The sequence below is a fragment of the Lithobates pipiens genome, unplaced genomic scaffold, assembly GCF_037356315.1.
Source record: "Lithobates pipiens isolate NorthernLeopardFrog02 unplaced genomic scaffold, aLitPip1_a1.2 Scaffold_16, whole genome shotgun sequence".
Classification (NCBI taxonomy): Eukaryota; Metazoa; Chordata; class Amphibia; order Anura; family Ranidae; genus Lithobates; species Lithobates pipiens.
In genome coordinates, this window is record NW_027507748.1 from 154779341 (window position 1) to 154805289 (window position 25949).

General features: G+C 43.2%; 1 protein-coding gene across 4 annotated transcripts in view; it reads left to right on the plus strand.

Annotated features, from left to right (window-relative positions):
• Positions 1-687: 687 nt before the first annotated feature.
• MTMR4 (myotubularin related protein 4) overlaps positions 688-25949 on the plus strand; it is a 117860-nt gene continuing 92598 nt past the window's right edge. For 2 of the 4 annotated variants that reach the window (XM_077480663.1, XM_077480665.1), the window contains exons 1-2: positions 10376-10474; positions 13677-13711. In XM_077480663.1, the coding sequence (XP_077336789.1) occupies positions 10456-10474; positions 13677-13711 (54 nt within the window). In that variant the 5' untranslated portion in view covers positions 10376-10455. Of the gene's footprint in view, positions 848-7140; positions 7235-10375; positions 10475-13676; positions 13712-25949 lie in introns of those variants that run through there. The other 2 variants (XM_077480666.1, XM_077480667.1) reach the window with 2 other exon arrangements.

Genomic DNA, 25949 nt, shown 5'->3' on the forward strand with positions numbered 1-25949 from the left:
TGTGATGTTCAGATGTGCTATAGTTCCGCTTTAAATCCTAATTGCACCCCCACCCACCTAGAAAATGCATCTGCATTCACACCCGCCAGAACGCATGGTACCGCAGTGCCATGGGTTTTGGTGCAGGGTGATTTTAAAAAACGTACTTATATTTTTTGCGCATTTCACATGCATAGGGCTGGGCAGCCCACTAAAATCATTGAGCTGCTCTAAGCCAGACAAGTCTCATACCATCATATCCTAAAATAAAAGAGAATGATTCCTTATTTCAGGGCAATGGGCGGGGCCATGCAAATCACTGCCACACCCCATTGGCCAGATACACAGGTGTATAGTACCAATATATTACAGTCCAATGTGCACACAGCATTAGGTAGCATTGGTAACAGCACAAACATTGCTGACTTGTATTGCCCTTCTATTTGCAGCGGGTTGGCATTTGAAGCAGACACACAAAGACATGCTGCGGACAGCTCCTCATGCGTCGTTTTAGCGCCCTGCTCTTTATTGTGCGTGTCTTCCCTGTTCGCAGACTACAATACCCACAATGCATCAGCAGACTCAGCCTTGCTTCCACCCATTGGGCGCTTATGAGACGGGTAGGCAGGCGGCAGCCAATCAAAGAAGAGCCGCGTGACTGACCGGCCTCGCAACGCTTCCATATATGGAAGACGTGTGTAGTACGTGCTGGAGCGCGATGTCGGGGGCATGGGGCTGGGTCCTGGTGACAAGTCTGACGTCATCGCCTGGCGACTCCATCAGGAAGAGAAGTGATCAGGGAGAAGTATGCTGAGGAGCATTACAGTGACAACCACCGGAACAGTGCGCCTCCATTCCTGGGTGTAAGGTATGAGCTGTGTGTGTGCGGGAGGCTCCTGTGTGTTGTGTTATTGGGGGTGATGGAGGGCTTAGCCCCGGCAGAGCATTGCAGCTGTGCAGTACAGGGCTCCTTACTCCACCTCTGCTGAAGGAGGTGCATTGCACAACTGGACCTGTTTATGGGAGGATTTCCTCAGACCCTCAACTGATTTTCAGCTTGCATTGATATCTGCAATACAGGGAATCTGTGCTGAGGCCAATATGCAGGCTGCTTGTGGAAATACCAGTTCCCTGGCTGCCCCATGGATGCAATGGCTTCACTGCTTCTTAAGTCCCAGATCTGGAGATCTCACCTTGCTTGTTGTGGATGAAATTGGAGCGAGCCAGGCAACTGGCATTTTCAGAGGGTGACCAGCAATGGCAGTGCACTATACAGGGAAAGAGGGGGAGCCTCTGTTGGGGTCCTGCGGTTTCCATCATGGAAGGTCACACTTTATGGAGCCATCTCCTGTGTTTTAGTGGAAGGCTTTAGAACGGGAGTCACACTGGCGCCCCTCTAGCTGCTATGGAACTTCAATCCCCAGCATGCCTCTGCCTGTGAGAGTCATGCTTGGAACTGTCACCCTTGCAATGCATCATGGGACTTGTAGTTCTGCAACATCTGGAGGTAGGGTTGCCACCTCATTCCTTTAAACCCTAACACATATTAATTACACAGGTTCTGTGGCTGATTAAGGTGGTAAATAAACTCACTTGGTGCCTTATCTGCATTTAATTAGCCTCAGAACCTGTGTAATTCATATGTGTTCAGGTTTAAAGGGATGAGGTGGCAACTCTATCTGGAGGGCCACCAGTTTGAAGAATCCTTGGCCTCATGTTTGGTGCAGTGTTCATCACAATCGGGGGCGGATGGTAAGACAAAGATTGGCGCACAGAGAAAAAAGGCACTAGTTTCCGTATGCGTACTTATTCGTGTGTTATTTGTTGATTAGTTAAATGTCATGCAACAATTTATTCATTTGTTACATGATGGTGGTGCACTGACTGCCCCATCACTATGGTATTTACTAGGGCTGAAACAACTAATCGATTATGAACTTAATCGATTGCTATTTTTATAATTGATTAATTGGGCAGTAACATAATGGGGTTAAAAAAATTAAAAATAAAATGAGCCCTTTATAGTACAAAAATATAATCACTACTGTAAATATTACAGTCACGGTTCTACAGTAAAAAAATGAACCCCTTCCAGTAGCGCTTATCTGTGTGGTTTTTTTTTTTTCTTCCCCATTATGTTACTAAGCGTCTCAAGCCTGGTTCACATATGTTTTTTTGGTGCTTTTTGCAGAAACGCACTACAGTTCATTTACATGGTTTCCTATGGGACGCATTCACATCTGTGCTTTTTTTCAGCCTCTGCATATTTGGAAAGGGTCAGGGACTTTTAACGCAAAACTGTGCTTTTGTGGTTCAATAAGTTCAACGTAGAAGCTGCAGAAAAGCATGTAATGCATTTTTGCAGCAATTTGTGTTTTTTAATCTGCCCCAAAAAAAAATGCAAATTGCAGTAAAATCACGTGCACAGAAATCAAAACGCACTGCAGAAACAGATCAAAATCAAAAACTGCATAGGTGTGTACCGAGCCTTATGCTGGCCTCACGGATCAATTTTCAGGTGAGAATATTCAGATGAAAAATCTTTGTACATTCGCTGAATGAAAGAATTTTGTTTGAAATTTTCACTTCATTCCTTTGACCAAGAAGTTTTCTATTTCCAAATTTTCCCGTCACGGTGATCGAAAATGAACGTCAATTTTTTTTATTTTTTTTAAGGTTATTAATCGAAACAATAATCGGCCAACTAATTGATTATGAAAATAATCGTTAGTTGCAGCCCTAGTATTTACACCGCAGGTTTACCTTTTTAGAACAGTTTTAACTTGGACCTTTTGCAAGTGCGTGATTATTTTATTACACGCGATCAAAGTGACACTAAAGGTAATTATATATATTTTTTTAATAACAAAAATGTCACACTTGCTTCCATTGTGCAGCTTGTTTTGCATAGAGTGGCCCTGATCCTGGGCTTCTGGGGTCCCTCGGCGGCTGTCTCGGCTCCTCCCCGCAACAGATAACCCCCTAGGACAGAGATGGCGGATCTTGGCACCCCAGATGTTTTGGAACTATTTTTCCCATGATGCTCGGCTACATTGCAGAGTGCATGAGCATCATGGGAAATGTAGTTCCAAAACATCTGGGGTGCCAAGGTTTGCCGTCACTGCCCCCTAGGAGAAGCGTCGTCCTGGGGGGGGGGGCATTTACCTTCGTGGCCACGCTAACGAGTCCAGCATTTGGAGTCCATAGACGGGGAATGCTGGACTCCGCCCCGCATCATTGGATTTGATTGACAGCAGAGGGAGCCAATGGCTGCTATGCTATCAATCTATCGAATCAACAGCTGAGAACCCCCTAGCAGAGAGAAAGCGTGTCCCTCCCCCCCCCAGTGACAAGTTTGAGGGTTCAGGGAAGTAAAACGGGGGGGGGGGGGGGGGGGGGGAGGTGATGTGGGGCCCGGTCACTGACAGGTTTTTTTGTCACCTTAATGCATAGGATGCATTAACCACTTCAGCAACCGAAAGAATTTACTCCCTTCCTGACCAGAGCACTTTTTGCGATTCGGCACTGCGTCGCTTTAACTGACAATTGTGCGATTGATTTTTTTTTATTTTTTTTTTCCACAAATAGCTTTCTTTTGGTGCTATTTGATCACCCCAGCAGTTTTTATTTTTTGCACTATAAACAAAAAAAGCGACAATTTTGAAGAAAACAATATATATATAGAGATATAGAAAAATTTTCCCTCAGTTTAGGCCAATACGTATTCTTCTACATATTTTTTTGGTTAAAAAAAAAATTGCAATAAGCGTTTGCTTGGTTTGCACAAAACTTATAGCGTCTACAAAATAGGGGATCGTTTTATGGCATTTTTATTAATGTGTTTTTTTTTTTTTTTTACTGGTGATCAGCGTTTTTTTTTTATTTTGTAACTGCGACATTATGGCGGACACATCGACATTTTTGACACATTTTTGGGACCATTGTCATTTATACAGCAAACAGTGCTATACAAATGCATGGATTTCTGTGTAAATGGCAGTGAAGGGGTTAACCACTAGGGAGCAGTGTATGGTTTAAGTGTGCCCTGGGGAGTGTTTCTAACTGGGGGGGCATGGCTACATGTGACACGCCACTGATCTCTGCTCCGGATCACAGGGAGCAGAGATCAGTGACACGGTCACTAGGCAGAACTGGGAGATGCTTGTTTACATTAGCATCTCCCAGTGAGGCGATCCAAGTCCATGCAACCCGACTTGCAAAGCTTGCCGCACGTGCGCTGGTCGCCTCTTAAAGGGTACATTAGTTAGGTACATTAGTTTTCATGTACGAGCCCTTATGTCGACTTGTATCGGTGTGAGGCGGTCGGGAAGCGGTTAAGGTGGGGGAAAAAAAACACAAACCTTTTACAGCCCCTTTAAGGTCACTTTCAGAAAGTGGGGTCTGATCAGGTCCACCTGTCAGTTTTTATTTTAGGTGGACCTTTTATCAGACCTTCCATTCTCCCTGATGGACAGGCAGATGTAAACTCTTTACACCCATCTACCTCCAATCTTATGCGGTCCGCTTACAAAAAAAACGTAAGGGGATCCGTCCCCCTCTGTCTAGGCAGATTGGAGGAGAGTCGGGTGTAAACAGACGGCGTAGTCCATTTACACCCGGCCGTCCATAGAGCAGATTGGGCTCTGTCTGTATCCGCTCTGAGCAGACATGGATGTGTCATCCACACGCTCTGCTCTGATCAGCAGGACAGCAGCAAACAGAAAGGGGCCTGAGACATTTACATGCTCATCTGTCTACGTTCAGGCACAGTGCCTGTGTCTCGGGATGATCGCACTCATGTGCATGCTTGGAAGTGACGACTTCCCGACACCTCAAAGAAGCCAGGGAGAAGCTGTTAAAACGGAGGGAAGTATTTTTTTCTCAAGGCAGAACTTTACCCATAACAACCTAATTAAATGTTTTTTTAGCAAGGCACATTTACCCCACATTAATAATTATGCTATTAAAATTGGTGTGTGATGGTATTTTCCTCCAGCATTGCTTCTGTTTCTTCTTGCTGGTGGCTGCCATTTTGCTAAAGCCCCTGAACAGCAGTAAATCATAAAGCGGAACTAAACCCATAGATTTAACGATTTCAAAAAAGTTTCAGGATTGCTAACTCACATTTGCTTGTGTCAGCAACCAAACTGTCAAACCATCAAATGGCTGATGTCCTAACTGATCACGTGCAGCACCTTAGCAGATTCATGTCAAACAGAAGCAGCTTCCTTGGCTGTAAAGGTTCAATTCTGCTTTAAGAGTGTTGGATACAAACCTGGCACAGTACTTAAAAATAGAAAGCAACTGAGCATGTGCAGAGTAGGGTGAGACCATGTATTACTATATTTTTAAAAGTATAGGCACTTATTTTTAATGTTTTACATCACTTCAGGCTGGCCCCATTTGCAGATATGGCGATCTAGCAGGGCTTAGTTTTCTGACGAAACTTCCACTTTAATTACACTTTAAAGTGTAACTTTATCCATAGCAACTTTAAAAAAAACAATGCTCTTTAGCAAGGAACACACGGTCCACATTAAAGCGGTAGTAAATTGCCACTGAAACAAAATGAAGTGGCCCCTGGCGCTGTCCTGGATACCTAGCGCTGCAGCCTTCACCCAGTGATGTCACTCCTGCATGTGGGAGCCCTCGGCTCCAGCACTGGGCTCTGAAGCTGCATTCACAGTACAGCATCTTTGAATCATAGGCTTATTTGCCGCAGATATGTCTGCGATTTGACAGCGCCGCGGTGTAAATGACAAAACACGGGACTCTCATTTGAATGACACCTCAAATCGCGGTGCGGTTCTGCCATGATTGTCACGCAATAAAACATGCTGCAACCCGTTTTGCATATTTTTGGGCGACATGCGTCCCGCAATGTGGGTTGCTGCATTTGCAGCACATTTTATCGTGCAGGAGACCCGCACCGCAATTTGAGGTGTTATTCAAATTTAGTGGCATTTTGAAATCGAGTCCCGCATTTTGTCAGTCACACCTCAGCGCTGTCAAATCACAGGCAGAATCGCGGCATATCTGCCCGCGATTCAAAACACTTTAGTGTGACTGCAGCCTGAAGGTATGGCACGGGTATGCTGTCCCTTCAGTGCGCATGTGCCAGTGACGTCACTGGCATTATCGCTTGTGAATATCTTCTAAAAGCTACAAGATTAGGAGATATTCACTGTACCTACAGGTAAATCTTGCCTGTAGCAACAAGTTCAAAAGTGGAGTTTACCTTCACTTTAATAATTATGCTACCAAAATTGGTGTGTTCTGTAGAATGCCTCCAGCATTGCTCCTTCTTGCTGGAGTCTGACATTTTTTCTGAAGCCTCAGCAAAGCCTGTGAGCTGGAAGAGCCATTACAGGCGGGTGCAGTGTTGGACCAAGGTAAATAAAGGGGGTAGTTAGTAGGCAATATTCCTACCTAAACATTATTTTTGCCTTGGAAAAGATCTTTCTTACCTTAGCAAGGTTAAAATAATTCTGCAATGTGACCATACATCTCTTCTCTGATAGTGGGGGCGGGGTCACAGGACACTGTGCAGACAGAAGTGTGCCTTTATTCCATAGTCTGATCAGCCTAAGGCAAGATGCAGGCTGTGCTTGAGCTGGGGAGCGTGTTCAAGAGGCAGGCTGTCATTGGTCAGGGGATGTGGCGGCTGAACAAACTACTCAATACAGGCTTGCCGTGTGTCTGCTCAGTGTCCTGTACCTCCTGAATAGTCAGCCAAAGAATGAAAACTGACAATGCGAGCGCAGATCAATTTGTGTGCTTCATGTGGTCCGTTTAGAACAAGGAAGAAAGGTGACTAGCAGGATCAATTTAAGTATTGCAGAAATGCATGAAAATGATAGACTGATTTATAAAACGCACACATGTGAACACTCGCGTTGAGAAAAATATTTAGGGTAACCTACACTTTAAGGGGAGTGGGTATGGGGGTTATCTGTGAGATGCACTTTTAATTCTGTGGGGTTATGAATAATAATCATGTGATTTTATGTTCTGCTATTTCAAAACTTGTGCAGAAGATGAAAGCAAGTGGTCACATGCTATGACATAAGCTGGTGTGTGTGAACAGAGATTAGGTGCACAGCAACTTTACACCACAAATACACAGTAAGCATGACTGTTTGTTTACATTGTATACACACCCATAGCTTGAACAGGATTGCAAGACGCTACCTGCGTTCTCATAATCTCAGGAGTGATGGGGGCCGATACAAAGCAAAATGCTTCTCTTCACTGTGTAAGTGATCTATTGAGATTTTTTTTTCTATTTAGTAATGGCTTTCAAAATGCTTTTTCTAACAGAAAATGCTAGTGTGGGTTTGCTGACAGTGCTGCATTTTGTTGAAGGTAATGCCAGTTTCATACCAAGGTGGTTTTCTCCTGCAAGCAGCGTCTTTGGGGCAGTTTGGGAGCGCTGGCAAAATGCCCTCCCCATTGAAATTAATGTGAAGCACTTTTGGGAAGTGGCGCAACATGCTTTTACCCCTTTGCCTGCTAGCAGGGGGGTTAAAAGCGATCCGCTAGTGGCCGAAAAGAGCCACAAAAACGAGCGGGCACTGCAGTGTCAAACCGACACAAATTTTGCTGGTCTGTCATTTAAAAGTAAAAGCTTTATATGTTTACACCTTAAAGTGGTTGTATACCCACATTTTTAACTTTTACCTACAGGAAAGCCTATAATAAGGCTTACCTGTAGGTAAAAAAATATCTCCTAAACCTGTACGGTTTAGGAGATATTCCCCTCGGTATGCGCTGCTGACGGCAGCGGCGCATGCGCACAAGGGGTTTCTCGCCGTCAAAATCCGGCAGCGGCCGGACTGAAATCTCCCGCGCGCATGCGCGGGAGTGACGATATTGCGGCTCCGGCCACTCACAGCGCCGGAGCCGCGATACCCGGAAGAAACGCAGAGGGAGCATGTCAGCTCCCTTGGCGTGGATCGGGCCAGATGTCGGGGCCTCGTTCTAAGGTAAGTATTTCATAATGAGCTAGTATACGGTGCATACTAGCTCATTATGCCTTTTTTTCTTTGCAGGTTTAAAAAAAAAAAAAAAAAAAATGTGCGGGTTTACTACCGCTTTAAGGCTGGATTCACAACTATGCATTTTTAGTGCTTCTTGCATTTTGCAGATTTGCTGCGCTGATAATTGATCAGCACAGACGTGAGTGAGGAAAAGCCGATCATCGGCTCTTCCTATTTACACTGTGATCAGCCGTGATTGGATACGGCTAATCACGTGGTAAAGAATCTCCGTCAGACTCTTTACCGAGATCGTAGTTGTGGGGGGGGGGGGGGTGTGAGACTGACACCCTGCAACAACGATCGCCACAATGCGCGCTCCCCCTCAAAATTCTGAGGCTGTCATGACGCCCAGTCAGGATTTTGAAACCACTTTGCCGCCGTCATTCTGCTATAGGGCAGGCGGAAAGTGGATAAATATCCAAAACAAAAAATGAATTTCTTCATCAGTTTAGGTATGTGTATGTATGTATGTGTGTATATATATATATATATATATATATATATATATATATATATATATATATATATATATATATATATATATATATATATATATATATATATATATATATATATATATATATATATATATATATATAGTGTATATAATATAATTTACTAGTAATGGCGGCAATCTTATATTAGATGTGTTGTGTTCTAACTGTAGGGGGAATGAGACTGGAGGAGGAGGAGACTGATCGGTGTGCCTGCTTGGTATGAACACATGATCTGTCTCCTCTCCTCTGAGAGAACCGGGATTTGTGTGTTCACACATCCCCATTCTGTCAGGAGTGATCGTGTGTGCCTGCTATGACCTCTCGAAGGAGCGATGTATAGCGACGCCAGTTTGCGCAGACGCTCCAGTATAACGCTAGCAGCTGGTCGGCTAGTGGGTACCTTTTTCGAAGTCAGAGGGACTCAAGTCGCACCGATTTAGACCGGTTCCATTGCACTTAATAGGGTCCAACTTTTGATGTGACAATTCTGACTTTGGAGCATAATTGTTACATCAGTGTGAACAGGGCCTAAGGCTGAGAATCTAACACTGCTGATCGCTCGCTTCTCAGAGCTCCCTGAGCAGAGGGCTGGTGACTCTGCTCAAGGAGCCCCCCCTTTTTTTTTTTTTTTTTTTCCCTTCCTTTTCACCTGATGATCCGGCCAGTAAATCGGGTATATACATACTGAAATTCATCTGGTTCAGCAGGAAACTGACTTTCGGTATGTGTGTACCACTGTCTGTCTCTTTTTTTCTTTTTTCTTTTCCTTTTTTCTTTCTCCTTTTTTTTTTATTTTTATTTTTTTTATTTTTTTCGTTCTACCTGCTGGTTGAAAAAATAACTTGCCCTTAAAGCAGGGTTCCACCCAAAAGTGCAACTTCCACTTTAAGGCCTCCTCCCCGGTTCCTGTTTGAAATGAAACGAAGGGGGGAGAGCAGGTACCTGCTTGCTCCCACATCCAATCCGGTCACTGTAGATAATCGCAAGTGGAAGTTCTCCTTTCCCCCTCCCTCCTGAAGTCTTCTGTAACACAGGACAGGTCCTAGAGGACTTTGGGACCAGTCAGAGTGCAGCGCTGCTTGCGTATGTGCAGTGGGCAACCGGCCATGGAGCCGCAAGTTGCCACAGCCGGGTGCCCATGGTGAAGATGCTGGCAATGCCGAGGGAGGACACAAGGAGAACATGGCTGAGGTCAGTACACCACTGGGACAGGTGAGTTGCTGTTTTTTAAAAGTCAGCAGCTACAGCTTTTGTAGCTGCTGACTTTTAATAAACAAATGAGTGGAACGCCACTTTAAGGCTGGATTCTCACTGATGAAAATTGGATACAGGTTTTGCCGCATCCAATTGGCATGACAGGAGAGTGTGGCCGGATCTTAATGGAGCCAGTTCACACATCTCCGGGGTGGCCACAGAGCTCCCAGCGGAAGGGTCTTTTGGCTCAGTTTTCATGTCCAAATTCAGACCTAAAAAGGGTGAACGGGGACCCCCTGCTGTGGCCGCACATAGTATGAACCCCACCTGGGTATATATATATATATATATATATATATATATATATATATATATATATATATATATATATATATATATATATATATATATATATATATATATATATATATTAAAAAAAATTTTCTTTAACAGATCAAGTTGTCTAGCAAAAGCGGAAGCTAGAGGGTTGAAACATGCCATTTAAAACTGAGAGGGGTGCTTACAATGCTTGGCATTTATTCATCGATCTAAAATGGTCTATTGAACTCCTTTATCCCATTGTATGGAGGAATGTAGCCACCCCCTTTTCCGCCCAGTGACTATGGACACTGGAATGTGTAGTATGACTAGAGACGTGCTCCTGACCAGCTACTGTGTGCTGTTCTTCCTAAGAAACAGAAGTGAAAGTGAAATGAAAAGGTCCGGGAGCTCATGGAGGACGTTGCATGGAGGCAGAAAAACGCAGTAAGAAATGTTTGTATGAAAAATAGATTACAGGGCTAAGTAGTGGATGTGGTATGGATAACATGCTTTTAGTAGCTTTTTGCATTGGCATAATGCGCATTTAGCAGCATTTTTCTGCATCTTTTCAAAATCAATGGTTCCCTATGAGAGCCCATTTCTTTGAATAGAAGTCGGGTCGTGATGATCCGACTTGCGGTGTGGCTTGTGTGCTGAGGATCTTGAAGGGGAACCTCTCATGAGTTCCCCACCCCCCCTTCTCAAGACGATACCAGACTTTTTGATCTGGTATGGATATTAAGTGAAAAACCCCTACGCCAAACAGATGGCGTTGGGTCGCCCCCCCCCCCCCCACGAGCCATACCGGACCCTTATCCGAGCATGCAGGTCAGGAAAGGGGAGGGGCAAGTGAGTGAACCCCCCCCCGCCCCCGGACCATACAGGCCTCATGCCGTCAACATGCAGGGGATGGGTGCTTTTGAGGTAGGGGGGGATCTGCGTGAATAGCTTTGGAGGTATCGGAGGATTTGTGCTGCTGCGATTTGCATCGGTCTCAATAGCCTAAGAAATGCCTTGTGGTATGGAATCCATTGGATACAATATGCCCATTTCTCAATGCCCATGGCAAGTTCTTCATCTCTGGTGGTGCCAAGCCTTTGGGGCCTAGTTTGGGTGTTTCTGATATCCTCTAGTTCCGTACTTCATTATCATATTATATTATTTTCTTTTTTTTTCCTATTGCAGAGGTTCTTTTACGTCTTTCGTCTTCTTCTCTGAAGCGGACTAAACCCTCTAACCACCTAAATCCTTTCAAGATGGCGGTGGACCACCTCTTTATCATTGGCCCATTGTTCTGTATATTTTCAGATTCTTGTTATGTTCAAACTTGTATCTGTTATCAGTGGCTACCGTTCTGATAATTGAGGGTGATTATATTTGCATGCTTCTTTTTGCCATTTGTACTTTGAAATACTTTAATGAAAATGTATTGAAAGTGAAATGTGTGCCACAGAATTCAATGTGTGGCAATCTTCGCAAAGTAACTTTAAAAACTTCAAGATCATGCAGATATTTTGGCGTAGGCTAAAAAAGAATTAAAATACCATTATTAAATGAATATGATTTTACATTTTGACCATAGACGCACTTTTAAAAGGAACCTACATTTTCCATAATGCTGAATATGCCATGGACACATGGGCTAAAATGGTCTTTAACACCTTTCCACCCGAGTTATAGCCGAGGGACAGATACAGCGTGGCTGTTCAGTTCTGGGAGGATGTCCTTTCCAGAACCATACCTCCTGCGCCCCCCTTGGGTGTCCATCAGGTACGCTCTGTGTCTGTATTGAAGAGCCAATCACGGCTGGCCACATGTAAACACTGTCAGTTATCTGCATTTCCAGAATAGAAAACAAATTGAGCGTTTTGTTTTCTTTCCTTCCACATAATCCAGAAGGCAGAGGTCCACATTTTGTATCGTTTGTGTGAAACAGAATTATTATTTGTATTTCAGAGGTTTTCCTCTTAGTATTTTTAAAGCGTTGAGACTGATTTCCCACAGGTGTGCAGAAATCATTTTGTAGATCCATTATTTTCAGTCCTGTCTCACCAAAGAGGTGCAATTGTGTGATCCTGTAATAGTGATGTGTGTGTATATCTCTATCTATCTGTCGGTTGCTTGAAGGCCAGCATTGGGAGGGTTGCTGGAAATTTTTTTTCTTTCAGCCTTTAGTGCTCTATTATGATTGGTTCCGGTCTTTGATCACCTATCTTCTCTCTCCTAGTGCTGAGTTGTTGGTGATTTAATTGAGATCCTAAATTTTGATGTTGCTTAGCTAACCAAACTTGGGGATTGGTAAGAAAAAAAAAAAACAAGTTTGGGTTTACAGAAAAAAGTATATCTTCTTGTTTGCGCAGACGTTTTTAGTTTTGTACTAAAGGCAGTCTCCTTTTTTTTTTTTTTTGTATTTTCTTTCATATCTTTATTCTGCATTAAATGTAGATCTTTGCAGAAAAACCTCTAGAGGGAAAGTAGATTAACAATTTAGGGCCATTTCACTCCTACATGCTGCATATTTGGTGCTGTTTAATACGGTTTCCATAGGGATGAAGGTAACATGTAAAACATCCCAAAGATGCATTTAAAATGCACTCTGACGTTTAAATTACAGAGGTGCGTATGGTCTTTACTCTGCTTAACTACACTTCAAATGGGTTTTGGATTGTTTATTAGGTTGCCAATTTGCACAATGATGTGAGAAGCAGAACGTGTGTGTGTGTGTGTGTGTATATATGTCTCCTCTTCCCCCCGGCCCCCCCCCTCCCCCCACCTTCATGCTTATAGCACAGAAAACTGGTTTTAAAGATATTAACTTGCGTTTTTTTTAAGTGTATTTACACCAACTGATCTTTTAAGAGGAGTGCCGGGCTTTTCCGAAAAAATTAAGTCAGCAGCTGCAAATACTGTAGATGCTGACTTTTAATATTAGGACACTTAACTGTCCCAGAATCCAGCGGTGTCTTCACCCCAGCCGATTATTTTTTTTTTTTTGCGGCCTCACAACTGGTTCCCTACTGTGCATGCATGAACCGAACTTCCAGGTGACTTCCTTGCAGAGAGATCAGCCAGGAGTGGGAGAGGGTATCTGTTGAAACCAGGTATCTGCACCCCTGAAAGGTGCCAAATGTAGCAGTGGGGGGGGGGGGGATTCGGCAGTGGCTTACCGCAGTAGCTGTGTATCCCTTTTTCAAGTGGCTGTGTCTTGGGTTGTAGTTGGGAAACTTCAAAGAACATCTTGGAACCCAGCTTTCTTTCAGCTCGGTATGTTATCTGACTGGTGTAGAAAGTGAAGGAAATTCAAATTTTTAGGGCTGTCGCCAGAATAAAGTTTGTGTGGAGGGAACCCTCCAGTAGGGACTCTTATTTCAGAGACCACTGTCTAAGAAGGGAGTGTGTGTGTGTGTGTGTGTGTGTGTATAATTTTGATTTCTTGATCGTAAAAAAAATCGCATATCTTTATTTGCATATATTTTATGGTTCTTGTTGTAAGAAAAATGTTTGCAGCTTGTGTGTGGTTTTTTTTTTCTTACTTTTGCGATTACATCTAGCTAGAGGTTGTTCATGAAAACAGTTCTGCAGGAAGTTCAAATACAGCATTTTGTTAATATTCTTATTTTTTAATCATTATCTTTTATTTTTTTAGGTCTAAGTGTGAAGACTGAAAACTCGTACATAATGGTGAGTAAGCCAGCCTTTTGACATTCTCAGCCTACATAAAAACCTTTCTATAGTTTCCAGTTTCAGTGCCGCTCAGATTTCTGTAATTAAGAACACTGCCATGCTTTGTGTGCACTCCTTGTTCATCTTGACTGGTACAGAAAGGTATTCCCCCTATAGGTTAATTGTTCTTATTCAAACCTTTTAAGCCTTCATTTGTTGTGGGAATGTGGTCATACAGATGCCTTTTTTGTTTTGCTTCTACATTGTATGACTGTGGGACCCATGAGCACCCTAAAATGTCATGCATACAAATGGTGCATAGTTGTGATCTGCTTTTTTTTAAATGTGCTAAATGCTGCAGTTGTTAGTAGCTGGTCACTGGTTTCTCAGCTTATCCCAGCCATTTGATCAGTTCACACAGGTAGCAGAGTCCCTTTTGCCAGTCACCGTGGAATTTGTTAAGGCAGATGTTGATTGGCCTGGATAATCTATGAAGGGTCTATAACCATTCTAGAACAAGACCAAAGTGGTTTAATGATGGCCATACATATACTGAGGATGAGCAGGTTAAGCGAGGAAAAAATTGGCGGATATCTCCATCTAGGCTAAACCAACACAGATGGACAAATCTTCTGATGTTGCTATAGTATTCTTCTGATTGGATGAGGTGCTGTTCATCCAACAATTATACACCTGGCTCCAATAGATCTGAAGTATGTTTGGTAGGAGGGGGCAGACATGGCCACCCATGGACTGAATTTTGGCCAGTTCGGAAACCAGCTGAAGTTTTCTTTGTGCAAGACCAGCTTCAATACTACTTGCAATACCATGACCTGGATCATTGAGAACGTTCAGACCTATACTATGCAATATACATTCAGTACTGAAAAATAATTACCATGGTACCAACAAAATGGCATACAATGCGTTTTCTCTGGGCACCTGCTCCTGGAGTGCTTTATGCACAGGCTTGACTATTGATCTGTCCGCATAGAGTTTTTATTTTTTTATTTTTATATTTTTTTTAACCCAAGGTGGGATCTTATTGATGAAGTGATCTTTCTTTTGTTTTGATATTTTTTCTATGCTAGGGCATCTGAAATTCTACGTTACAAGCTATGTAGGCTTTCCTTCCTTTATAGAGGAGAGGGTTGTCCCGCTTATGAGAGTGCGTGATCATAAACCCTTTGGATACCTATTTGCCCCCGTTCACATTGAATGCTATGTTGAAATTGTGCGATTTCACCTGAAATCTTATGATTTCAAAGCTGCATCTCGGTGTGACTTTGAAGACAGCTGTGCAGCTTTGTGTGCAGATGTCTATTGAAGTCGCACTCTAAATCAGCAAAAGTAGCGCATGTACTACTTTTTCAAATTGATGTGGCATCACAAAGCTGGCGTCGCATCACTCAGAGATGCGACTTGACCTGTCGAATTACATGACAAGCCCCAGTTCACACTGAAATGATTTAATAACTCCTGTGAAGCAGTAAACTATCTTGCAGCCTTTTCATATTGCGTTCAGTCTCCTCTGAGCTACCACTATTGACGGCATACATGTACTCTTCACAGGACTGTCAAAAAAGCAGATAATAATTTATCTGCAAAACGCATCTACCACTATCCACTTTCAAGGAGCTAGAGATAATAATCTAGTGCAGCTGTGCATGCATGCCAATTGACTTCTAAATTAAGCTTTGACAATAAGGCCTCATGCACAAGGGGTGTTAGAAAAAATGAGCTGCAAAGCCACTACCAATGCCAGGAAAAAAGCAGCTGTAAAAACGTACTTTTAGTAGCTTTTTACACTGGTGTTAATGCGCTTTTAGCAGTGTTTCTCTGCCTCTATTTAAAATCAATGGTTCCCTATGAGAACTGTCTTAACTGATCTGGCTTTCAGACTATTGATTTGAAGTCTCATCAAAGTCAGATCATTATGATCTGACTCGTGGTGTGACTTGTGCTCTGAGGATCTTGAAGGGGAACACCACGCCAAAATAAAAAAATAAAAAAAATAAAACCGCGTGGAGTCTTTCTCTAGTGCCTCTATAGCAAGCTGCTTGCTATAGGGGTACTCTTGTGGGCTCAACCCTCAGGCCCACTGCCTGCATCCAGACTGTGGGGCCTGGCTCCACACCCACTCCCTCCATCACATGGTTTGCTTAACAGTAACAAGAGCCAATGGCTTCTGCTGCCTCAGCAAAGTCTGAGAGGTGAGAGCTGCATCAGATGGGCACATAAAAATGGGCACTAAACATTATTCACTTTTTTTTTTTTTTTAATTCAGGGAGTGCATTAAGGTAAAAAAATGTTTACGCTTTATAACCACTTTAGGCATTTTCCTGTGCAATGTTTGCGTGCACTGGAATGCACAAGTGTTCCATTCAATCCTGTCTTTGGCAACTGGGACACAGCCATGGGTCCCCAAATGCACACTATCTGCACTGTTCCTGTGCTGTGTGCTGCCTCTGTGCTTCCCGGGCACTCAGAAATCGACCTCACGAAATTAAATTTTTTTTTTTCCCGCGAAATTCCACCCTCTATCCTCAGCACACAAATCGGATCATCTTGATTAGAGGAAAGGTCGACCGATATGGGTTTTTCTCTGGCCGATGCCAATATTTGGAAATTGCCGATATATGATGCTGACTCCCCCCGCCATCTCATAAAATCTAACTACCAGCGCTTTACTGTCAATGCCGCCCGCTCCAGTGTGAAAGCAGTCTTCAGTAATACAGAACATTTCCTACATTTTAAATATTTATTAAACAAAACAAACATCCTATCAGTGTGTGTGTGTGTGTGTGTGTGTGTGTGTACAAAACAGGTAATCAAAACTTTTGGATGGAAAAAAAAATGGGCTAACTTTACTGTTTTTTTATTTATTTATTTTTTTTTTGTATTTTTTTTTTAAATTGGTCTATTTTCCAAAAAAATTGCGTTTGAAAGACTGCTGCGCAAATACTGTGTGACATAAACAAGTGTCAGAAAAGATTTAGTCTTTAAATGGTTAAACTGAGAACTCTACACAGTTGAATTCATTCAGAAGTGTAAACATTGTATCTCTTTGCTCTTTTCTTGGCAGACTGCACAGAGAGGAGGAAAGTGTCTTCACTGATGTCTTCAGGCAACTTGCATTGACCTCTATTACAGAAGTCATTTGCAAGTCGCGCTGAAGATATCATCAGCCTTTTTTAACGGCACAATCGGCCAATGCTGATTAATTAAAAAAAAAAAAACACCAAATATCGGTCGACCTCTAATCTTGATCCGACTTCTGGTGCGACTTCTATTCAAATCAATGGGCTCCCATAGGGAACCATTGATTTTGAATAGAGATGGAAATGCCGGACAAGGCTTAACACAGCGTTAAGCCTCGTTAATTCACGTTTAACACCTTTTGCCAGTGTCTGACGTTTTTGCAGCTCTGGCGCTGGTCCTTGGGTGTTTATTTATTTTTTTTTTTTGGTAGCTTAAAAACGACCATGCCTGTTACAGCTCAAAAAATGCCATGTTGTGTATGAGCCCATTGAATAACATGGAGTGGCATTCTTAAGCTTCAAAAAAGCTGCTGTAAAAACGTCCGTGTGTATGAGGCCTTAAGTTTTTGAAATGAAAGCTAGAAGCTGTGTGGTTGGTTGTGTGTGTTTTGATTTTATTTATTTAGCCTACTGTAGCAATGCCCAACTGTCATATTTTTCACCTAGGAAGATTAATGCTTAACAATATTATTGCATTTCATTAAACTACAATGAGATTAAGGGTTGTATAGTAATGAATCTCCTGTCAGTGCAAATATTGAATGTGGAAAAGATAGATTTTTCTCTTACATACTTAATCAGGCATAGCTGAATGTGCTTTTGATAATTTTGTGTAACATTGCAGACAAACATGTCAGTTCAAGGACATGAGACATAATAGAGCACAACCATGTGTTTTTCACCTTCATAATAGATAGTGGGGCATGAATCCAGAGGAGAGGAGACAAAGTAAAATATTAATCCTGCTGTAACCTTGATTTGTCAATCATTAACCTGTACCTTCTATTTTGCTTTCATCCTTCACTATCGTAGAAACTATTTATTCTTGAATGTTCAGATGATGGGGGGGGGGGGGGGATTTGCCTTTTCTTTGTAATCCATAGAATCCAAAACCATGATACTGGGTTTGTTTTTAAACCACAGTCTAACTTGGGCTTCATCTCTTAAAGAGTAACTTCGGCCCTTCCCCCTCCATGGTCATTTTTGCTTTTTAACCTCCTCCCCTACTTTTTTATTTTATTTTTATTTTGTTTTTTGCTGGGTCATCCAGAATTTTACATACTTGCACACCAAGTTAATGCAATGTTGCACTTCTCTGATCTTCTCTGACACCATCGGAAGCTGGTGCTTCCTGAAGAGCAACTGGGCCTGCCTTCTGCAATCAATGTGGAAGCCAATGCCTCCAGAGATCTTACATGGACATTCCAGAAGGCATCAGGAGCACAGTAAATGCCTCTAGACCAGAAAGAAGGCAGGGTGGAGTCTATAAAATAAAAAATAAAAATAATATATTTTAAGACTGGGCTCACACCTGGTCACCGTGGGTTTGGGTGCAACTTGATTCTATTACGTTTTACACATGGTTTAGGTGTGCTCCCATTGACTTCTATTACAGCCGTACACACAATCGGATTGTTGACCAACAAAACCATGGATTTTGTCCAAAGGGCGCTGGCCCAAACTTGTCTTGCATACACGGCACACAAGGAATTTTTGGCCAACAAACACGAACATACTGATGTACTACTTGGTTTTTCAGCTCTTTAGTGCCACCCTTTGGGCTCCTTCTGCTAATTTCTTGTTGGTAGAAGTTTGAATGTCGATTTTGTACTTTTCATTTTGTTTCTGAGTGGCCGTTCGTCAACTAGGCATGTTGCGGAATCGGAGGAGAAAATGTGTTTATTGGCCTTTTGGAGTTATTGGGTTTTTTTTTTTTTTTTTTTTTTTATTGAATAATGATTTGGTATATTTTTTGGATGCATAGAATGCACTTTTTGGTTAAGTTCTGTTGGCAGTTAACATGTCTAATTGTATTTGTTTTTCTTTTTTTAAATGCACAATAAAAAAATTGTCGACATAATACTTGGCTATGTGTTTTACTTCAAATGAAAGTTTGGGTGTAGGCAGTTACATTTAAAAAAGATACAACGTAAAATTGACAAGGGACACCAACATAGTTGTATCTTTGAAAACTACGGCATAATGGTGTTGTGGTAACTTGCCCCCTCCCAAAAAAAGCATAAGCATATTGAGATCACTAGAAAAAAAAAAAAGCCTTTGAAAATTTGTTTGCAATAACTCAGTCCCTATCAGCAAAGCAGCTTCATTCTTATCCCATTTAAAGAAGAGAATTGTGCGCTGCGTTTTTTGAGATTTCATAATTTGCCATGTCATATTTTTTTTTTTTTTTTTAACAGCCCGTCTTTGCACATTTCCCGGCGGAAAATCCGATCGAGTGTACGAGTCTTTAAACTGGGCATTTTCTTGAAAGCCATCAAATTCTTGCATGCTGCATCTTTGGGCTTTCTGAAAACCCATGGTCTAATAGAAATCAATGGGAATGCACCTAAAACCATGTGTAAAATGCATACAGTGAACCCAGCTTTTGTCTTGCAGAAGTTGTCATTTTGTGCTGACTTCTTCCTTCTAAAAACTGACCACATCAGGCATGAGGGCACAGCACGGTCAGTTCTCTGGCTATGCTAGTTCTCCGCCAATGATCAAACTTGTCCTGATTCACACCCTCTCTCCACTCTTCTTCGTCCTTCTTCTTCGTCCTTCTTCTTCGTCCTTCGTCTTCGTCCTTCGTCTTCGTCCTTCGTCTTCGTCCTTCGTCTTCGTCCTTCGTCTTCGTCCTTCGTCTTCGTCCTTCGTCTTCGTCCTTCGTCTTCGTCCTTCGTCTTCGTCCTTCGTCTTCGTCCTTCGTCTTCGTCCTTCGTCTTCGTCCTTCGTCTTCGTCCTTCGTCTTCGTCCTTCGTCTTCGTCCTTCGTCTTCGTCCTTCGTCTTCGTCCTTCGTCTTCGTCCTTCGTCTTCGTCCTTCGTCTTCGTCCTTCGTCTTCGTCCTTCGTCTTCGTCCTTCGTCTTCGTCCTTCGTCTTCGTCCTTCGTCTTCGTCCTTCGTCTTCGTCCTTCGTCTTCGTCCTTCGTCTTCGTCCTTCGTCTTCGTCCTTCGTCTTCGTCCTTCGTCTTCGTCCTTCGTCTTCGTCCTTCGTCTTCGTCCTTCGTCTTCGTCCTTCGTCTTCGTCCTTCGTCTTCGTCCTTCGTCTTCGTCCTTCGTCTTCGTCCTTCGTCTTCGTCCTTCGTCTTCGTCCTTCGTCTTCGTCCTTCGTCTTCGTCCTTCGTCTTCGTCCTTCGTCTTCGTCCTTCGTCTTCGTCCTTCGTCTTCGTCCTTCGTCTTCGTCCTTCGTCTTCGTCCTTCGTCTTCGTCCTTCGTCTTCGTCCTTCGTCTTCGTCCTTCGTCTTCGTCCTTCGTCTTCGTCCTTCGTCTTCGTCCTTCGTCTTCGTCCTTCGTCTTCGTCCTTCGTCTTCGTCCTTCGTCTTCGTCCTTCGTCTTCGTCCTTCGTCTTCGTCCTTCGTCTTCGTCCTTCGTCTTCGTCCTTCGTCTTCGTCCTTCGTCTTCGTCCTTCGTCTTCGTCCTTCGTCTTCGTCCTTCGTCTTCGTCCTTCGTCTTCGTCCTTCGTCTTCGTCCTTCGTCTTCGTCCTTCGTCTTCGTCCTTCGTCTTCGTCCTTCGTCTTCGTCCTTCGTCTTCGTCCTTCGTCTTCGTCCTTCGTCTTCGTCCTTCGTCTTCGTCCTTCGTCTTCGTCCTTCGTCTTCGTCCTTCGTCTTCGTCCTTCGTCTTAGTCTTCTTCGTCACCCAGCTGGTAGGTTATTGCCATTGGTTGTCCCATAGGGGAAATGGCCTATATATTAATACACACTCACACACTTGTTACTTCCAGAAGTCACACAGCAGGGAATATAGTCTACACAGGGGAAATTACTAAGTATAACCTTTACAGGGCAAATGTGGCTTCTCAGTAGCTACAAATGCATAACATCTCTTAGCTGAAACAAATCCAGTAAAAGCATGGCCTTTCTTAGAAAAAGTTATCAGAGATGGAACAGAATGTGGGGGGAAGAGCATCAGGCATCAACTGGGACAAGAACTTTACGTGTAAATTTTGAAGCGGGGAAAGCACTGCGCTAAAATGTGAAAGGTGACAAGCGGCTGACACTCAAGCAAACAAAGCTGGACAGAATAGTGGATAATTAGTTTAGCGCTAAATGTTGTACAAACAAATGTGTAAAGGGGTGACTGAACACACAACAAAATAATACACAATATAACTATGAAACAAAAAAGTGATATAATTTACATAAAAGTGCTGAACCAAAAGGGGTAAACTGGGTATGTGTAGTTCAGACTAAAGGGATGCACTCCAATATGTCCTATAGCCAGGTAGTCTGCATGAACACAAATGTGTGAATGCAAATATTCCTGTAGGATGATACCAAACAGGGATATTTATTTATTTCAGTTACTTATATAGCGCCATCAATTTATGCAGCGCTTTACATATACATTGTAGATTCACATCAGTCCCTACCCTCAAGGAGCTTACAATCTAAGGTCCCTAACTCGCATTCATACATACTAGGGACAATTTAGACAGGATCTAATTAACCTACCACCATGTCTTTGGAGTGTGGGAGGAAACCGGAGGAACCCCACACAGGCACAGGGAGAACATGCAAGCTCCAGGCAGGTAGTGTCGTGGTTGGGATTTGAACCAGTGACCCCTCTTACTGCTAGGTGAAAGTGCTACCCACTACACCACTGTGCCGCCCGGAGGGTGTGGATGAGGCAATGCAAATGGTAGAAACCGGAAATGGTTGTCTGAAGTCACATTAACACCAACCATTCAAGGATAAAAAGATGGGTACTCTTACCAGTAAGTTTGGACACACGTGTCATACGACAGTGGGTCATTGAGGCTTAAGCCGCGTACACACGGGCGGATTGTATGGCCTACTTAGTCCGTCATACAATCCAACGGACAGTCCGTCCTACTTTCGAATGAACGGACTTGACCACACACGGATGCACAAACAGTCCGTCGAAAGCTTGCGCGATGACGTGTACAGCACGTACGACGGGACTAGAAATAGGAAGTCCAATACACAGCAATGCAACCTTCCGCCGTGTAAATCCTTTCTGAGCATGCGCCATTCTTGGTCCGTCGAACTAGCCTACTCACGAGCGGATTGTCCGCTGAAACCAAAGTATGACGGACAGTATTACGGAAATTCCGAAATACTTAGTACGCCAGACTGCACGCTGAAAAAGTCAGCTGAAGCCCACACACGAGCGGACTGTCCGCTGAAATGGGTTTCGGCGGACTAAGTAGGCCATACAATCCGCCCGTGTGTACGCGGCATTAGAATCCCAATCGGGTGCTGTATATGGACGATGATTGGATGGATCCTGGTGAGGGGTCCTCAGTTCTCCGTCTCCAGACTCCAAAGGAGCAGACGCTCAAAAGTGGAAGTATCCAGGACAGGAATCCCCCCCCCAAAGCTCAAGGTAAAAAGTATAAGGAAAAAGAAATAAAGGAGCTCCGGATGGTGCAGGTAAAAAAAAACAATGGGTTTATGGCGAGATGTCATAAATTGTATGAATGACACAAAAAATTAAAAGTGATCACAAAGGAAGAATAATAAAAAAAATTATAAAAGCAATGTGGGTTACAGGAAGGCTGGCCTGACGTGTTTCGACACTAAGGGTCTTCAACAGGGGCTTATGCATTGCATTGCCTCATCCAGACCCTATCCCTGTTTGGTATCATCCTACAGGAATACTTGCATTCACACATTTGTGTTCATGTGGACTGCCTGGCTATAGGACATATTGGCATACATTCCTTTTTGTCTGAACTACACATACCCAGTTTACCCTTTTTTGGTTCAGCACTTTTATGTAAATTTTTATATCCCTTTTTTTTTTTTTTTGTTTCATATTTATGTTGTGTGTTCAGTCACACCTTTACACATTCGTTTGCACAACATTTAGCGCTACACTAATTATCCACTTCCATGTGTAAATTTTACACAGGACTATTGCATTACTACCTTTCTGGCAAATGCAGAAAACGCACACACCTTTCTCAGTACTTGTACCACTTTTAGGGGACTGTGCTTTATGCACTGTCTAACCAGCCATTGCTCACATGGGTCTGATCAACAACTGAGTGAACAGCCGCTGCTTGATCCTCTTTGTGCTCACACATTTGCCAGGTCCTTCATCCTCGTCTCCTGTGTTAAGGCAGATGCAAATGCACAAATTTTTAATTTTATCTGTACTGACCCACCACCCACCGCCATCACCTTCCATCCCTGCTACTGTGGACTGTGTGGTAGAACTGTGTAAGTCTCTGAACTGTAAGGACAGAAATACAAATCCTTTTGATGGGTAAAGTGGCCTGCATATGTGTATTTAGCTGCTGACTAAAGTCCAGCGCCTCGTTCTACCACCTAGACTTAACAAGCATTTAGCCCTTGCAATGCGGGAGAGCCCTCTATTGTCACTTGTTGTGCCCGATGTTGGGCTTTAAGGTTTGGCTCAGTACATTAAACAGTTTTCCATAATTAGGAATGTAGGAGGTCTACAAAAATATTTCTTTATCATTAACCTAGCTAATGTGTTACTACAATATAACCCTAGTTGTAATCGATGATTATGAATACACCCACGCAGGTTTTGAGATTATCAGGTAATTGACAAACTTATAAATGTTTATTACAGTAAAAGGCCGTATGATCATACACTGGGGTGCCTGGCTGAATGTCAAAGTTCCCCTAATACCCACAGCCTAGAACTATCTGGGGGGGGGGGGGGGTTGTGGGAGAGCGTTTAGTTTAAGCCAGTCAGCTGAATTATTATTTTTTTTTTTTTTTTAACAACACGGTTGGTTTTATTGAGAAGACAGAACATAGCAAGCAATATGCATACATCTCAGCAGACTGGTACAGCACAGAAGTAATCCAAAAATACTCTAACATAACAAATGAGCCAGAGCAGCAAAATTGCACATGAAAAAGAAAAAGGAGTGTGCCCATACAGCAAGCTCACATACAAACCCCCAACATACCCTTACCAAAAATACCAGTACGGAGGAATAGGGGGGGGGGGAGGGGAGGCTCAACTTCAACATTTCAAGAAATCAAAACTGTTCCACCCAAGGTAACCATACCCAGTCAAACTTCTGCGGGCACCCTCTTACCAGATAAGTCAATTTGTATAGGGGGAGGACAGCATTAACCGCAGCATCCCACAGTTCCACCGTAGGGAGAGAGGATGATATCCAATGCCGAAGGATCTCCCTCCGGGCGTAAAACACCAGGAGGGAGAGCAACAGCTTACTGTACCGAGGACGCTGTTCATCATCCTGAATCCCCAGGAGGGCGAACTCAGGCGTCATAGGAATCGTCAGTTGCAGGCGAATGTTTATACAGTCAAAAACATCCCTCCAAAACCGAGCAATTTGGGGGCAGTCCCAAAACATGTGTAGAAAAGTGCCTTCAGGGTAATGACACCTGGGGCATTCCGGGGACCGATGAGGATAAATTCTGTGCAGCCTCTGCGGCGTAAAGTATACGTGGTGTAAAAATTTCGTGTGTATCAACCGGTCCCTAGAGGAGATCAGCAGCCGGGAGAGTCAGCTGAATTATTAAAAGGAAAAACAAACTGCTTTCTCCATCCACCCAAATGCTGCAGGTGGAAGAATCCACCAGTTTGCCAACGTTCCTGTTGGCCAGAAGTAGATTTTACGGTGGTCTCTTATAAATCTGGGACAGCCACAAGTGGGGTGAAATTTTGTCTTTTATGGCCAGCTAATAGCTATAGAATCTGGTCCAAGATGAATAGATTGTGTAAACGACTTACACCGTGTGTAAACAGTAGAAACTAAACTCAAAAGCAAACCTCCTTTTTGTAAAAAATAAAATTAAAATAAATAAAAAAAATCTTTTATTTATTCAAAAGGAGAGGTCTGGGGACCCCCGACACGAAACAACCAACATATCAGAGTACAGAACATATAGGAAACAGTACAAAAATAAAAGTAAGCCATCTATCTGTCCAGCTCTATGTATAATGTTCAGTACGGAAGTCCTACGTGACTCTCCCCCTTCATTATTCGTGTGTGTATAACACAAAAACAGGAACCAGCTACAGCTGAGAAAGCACAGAACACAGAGAGAGGAAAACTTAAAAGTCTAGAAAGCAAGTGTGAGAGAGAGAGAGAGAGAGAGAAACAGCAGATTTGGGGGGGGGGGGGGGGGCAGCCAGAAGAAAAAGGGGTGGGGCTGGGCGACGATTCCTAGGACCTGAATGATGTGTGACAGTTATTTTAATCCGAGGTTGTGTTTCCAAATAGGATGCGACCCTCCTCCGAATAGGCAAACATGTTCCAAAGAGACCATGTCTTGGAATATCGTTCTTGTTGGTGTCGAGCTGTTAGAATTAGGTCTTCAAATGTATTAATTTGTTCTACTTTCCTGAGCCACATCCCGATAGTTGGGTTTTGTGGTTTTCCACTTCAGTGGGATGCATGATTTTGCCGCGTCAAGGAGGTGACGGATAATTAGATTTTTGTATGATTTCACCGGGGCAGCCGAGATGTGGAGGAGGAAGAACAAATTCTGGGCAGTGTCCTTGACCTCTGACCAAAATTGTGTTATGACTGGACATGACCAAAAGACGTGTAGTAGCGTACCCCGCTCCCCCTGGCATTTCCAGCATCTATTCGATGTTGTAGGGAAAATTTTACTAAGCCTCACAGGTGTCCTATACCACCTGGTTAAGATTTTAAAGTTGGTTTCCTGCATTTTCATGCAGATTGATGATTTATATGTGAAATGTAGGATGCGTTGTTTTTGTTGCGGGCTAAACATGCGATTTAGTTCTCGTTTCCATTCAGCAATGCAGTTTAGGGAGCGGGGGTCTGAGGGAGTAATTGGGAGATTAATACATGTTCGATGGCGTATGTGGAAATGCCCCTTCAGATGAACATATTTCTTCTAAGGTAGTGAGTGGTTAGTTAAAATTGCTTGGGGAGGGGGGGGGGGGGGCGGAAGAGTCCTAAGGAAGTGGGAGAGTTGGAGAGCGTTCCAGAACTTCAGTTGAAAAGGTCCCCGCGGGTCTATTAAGTCTTGCAACGTCTTAGGATTTGTGAGG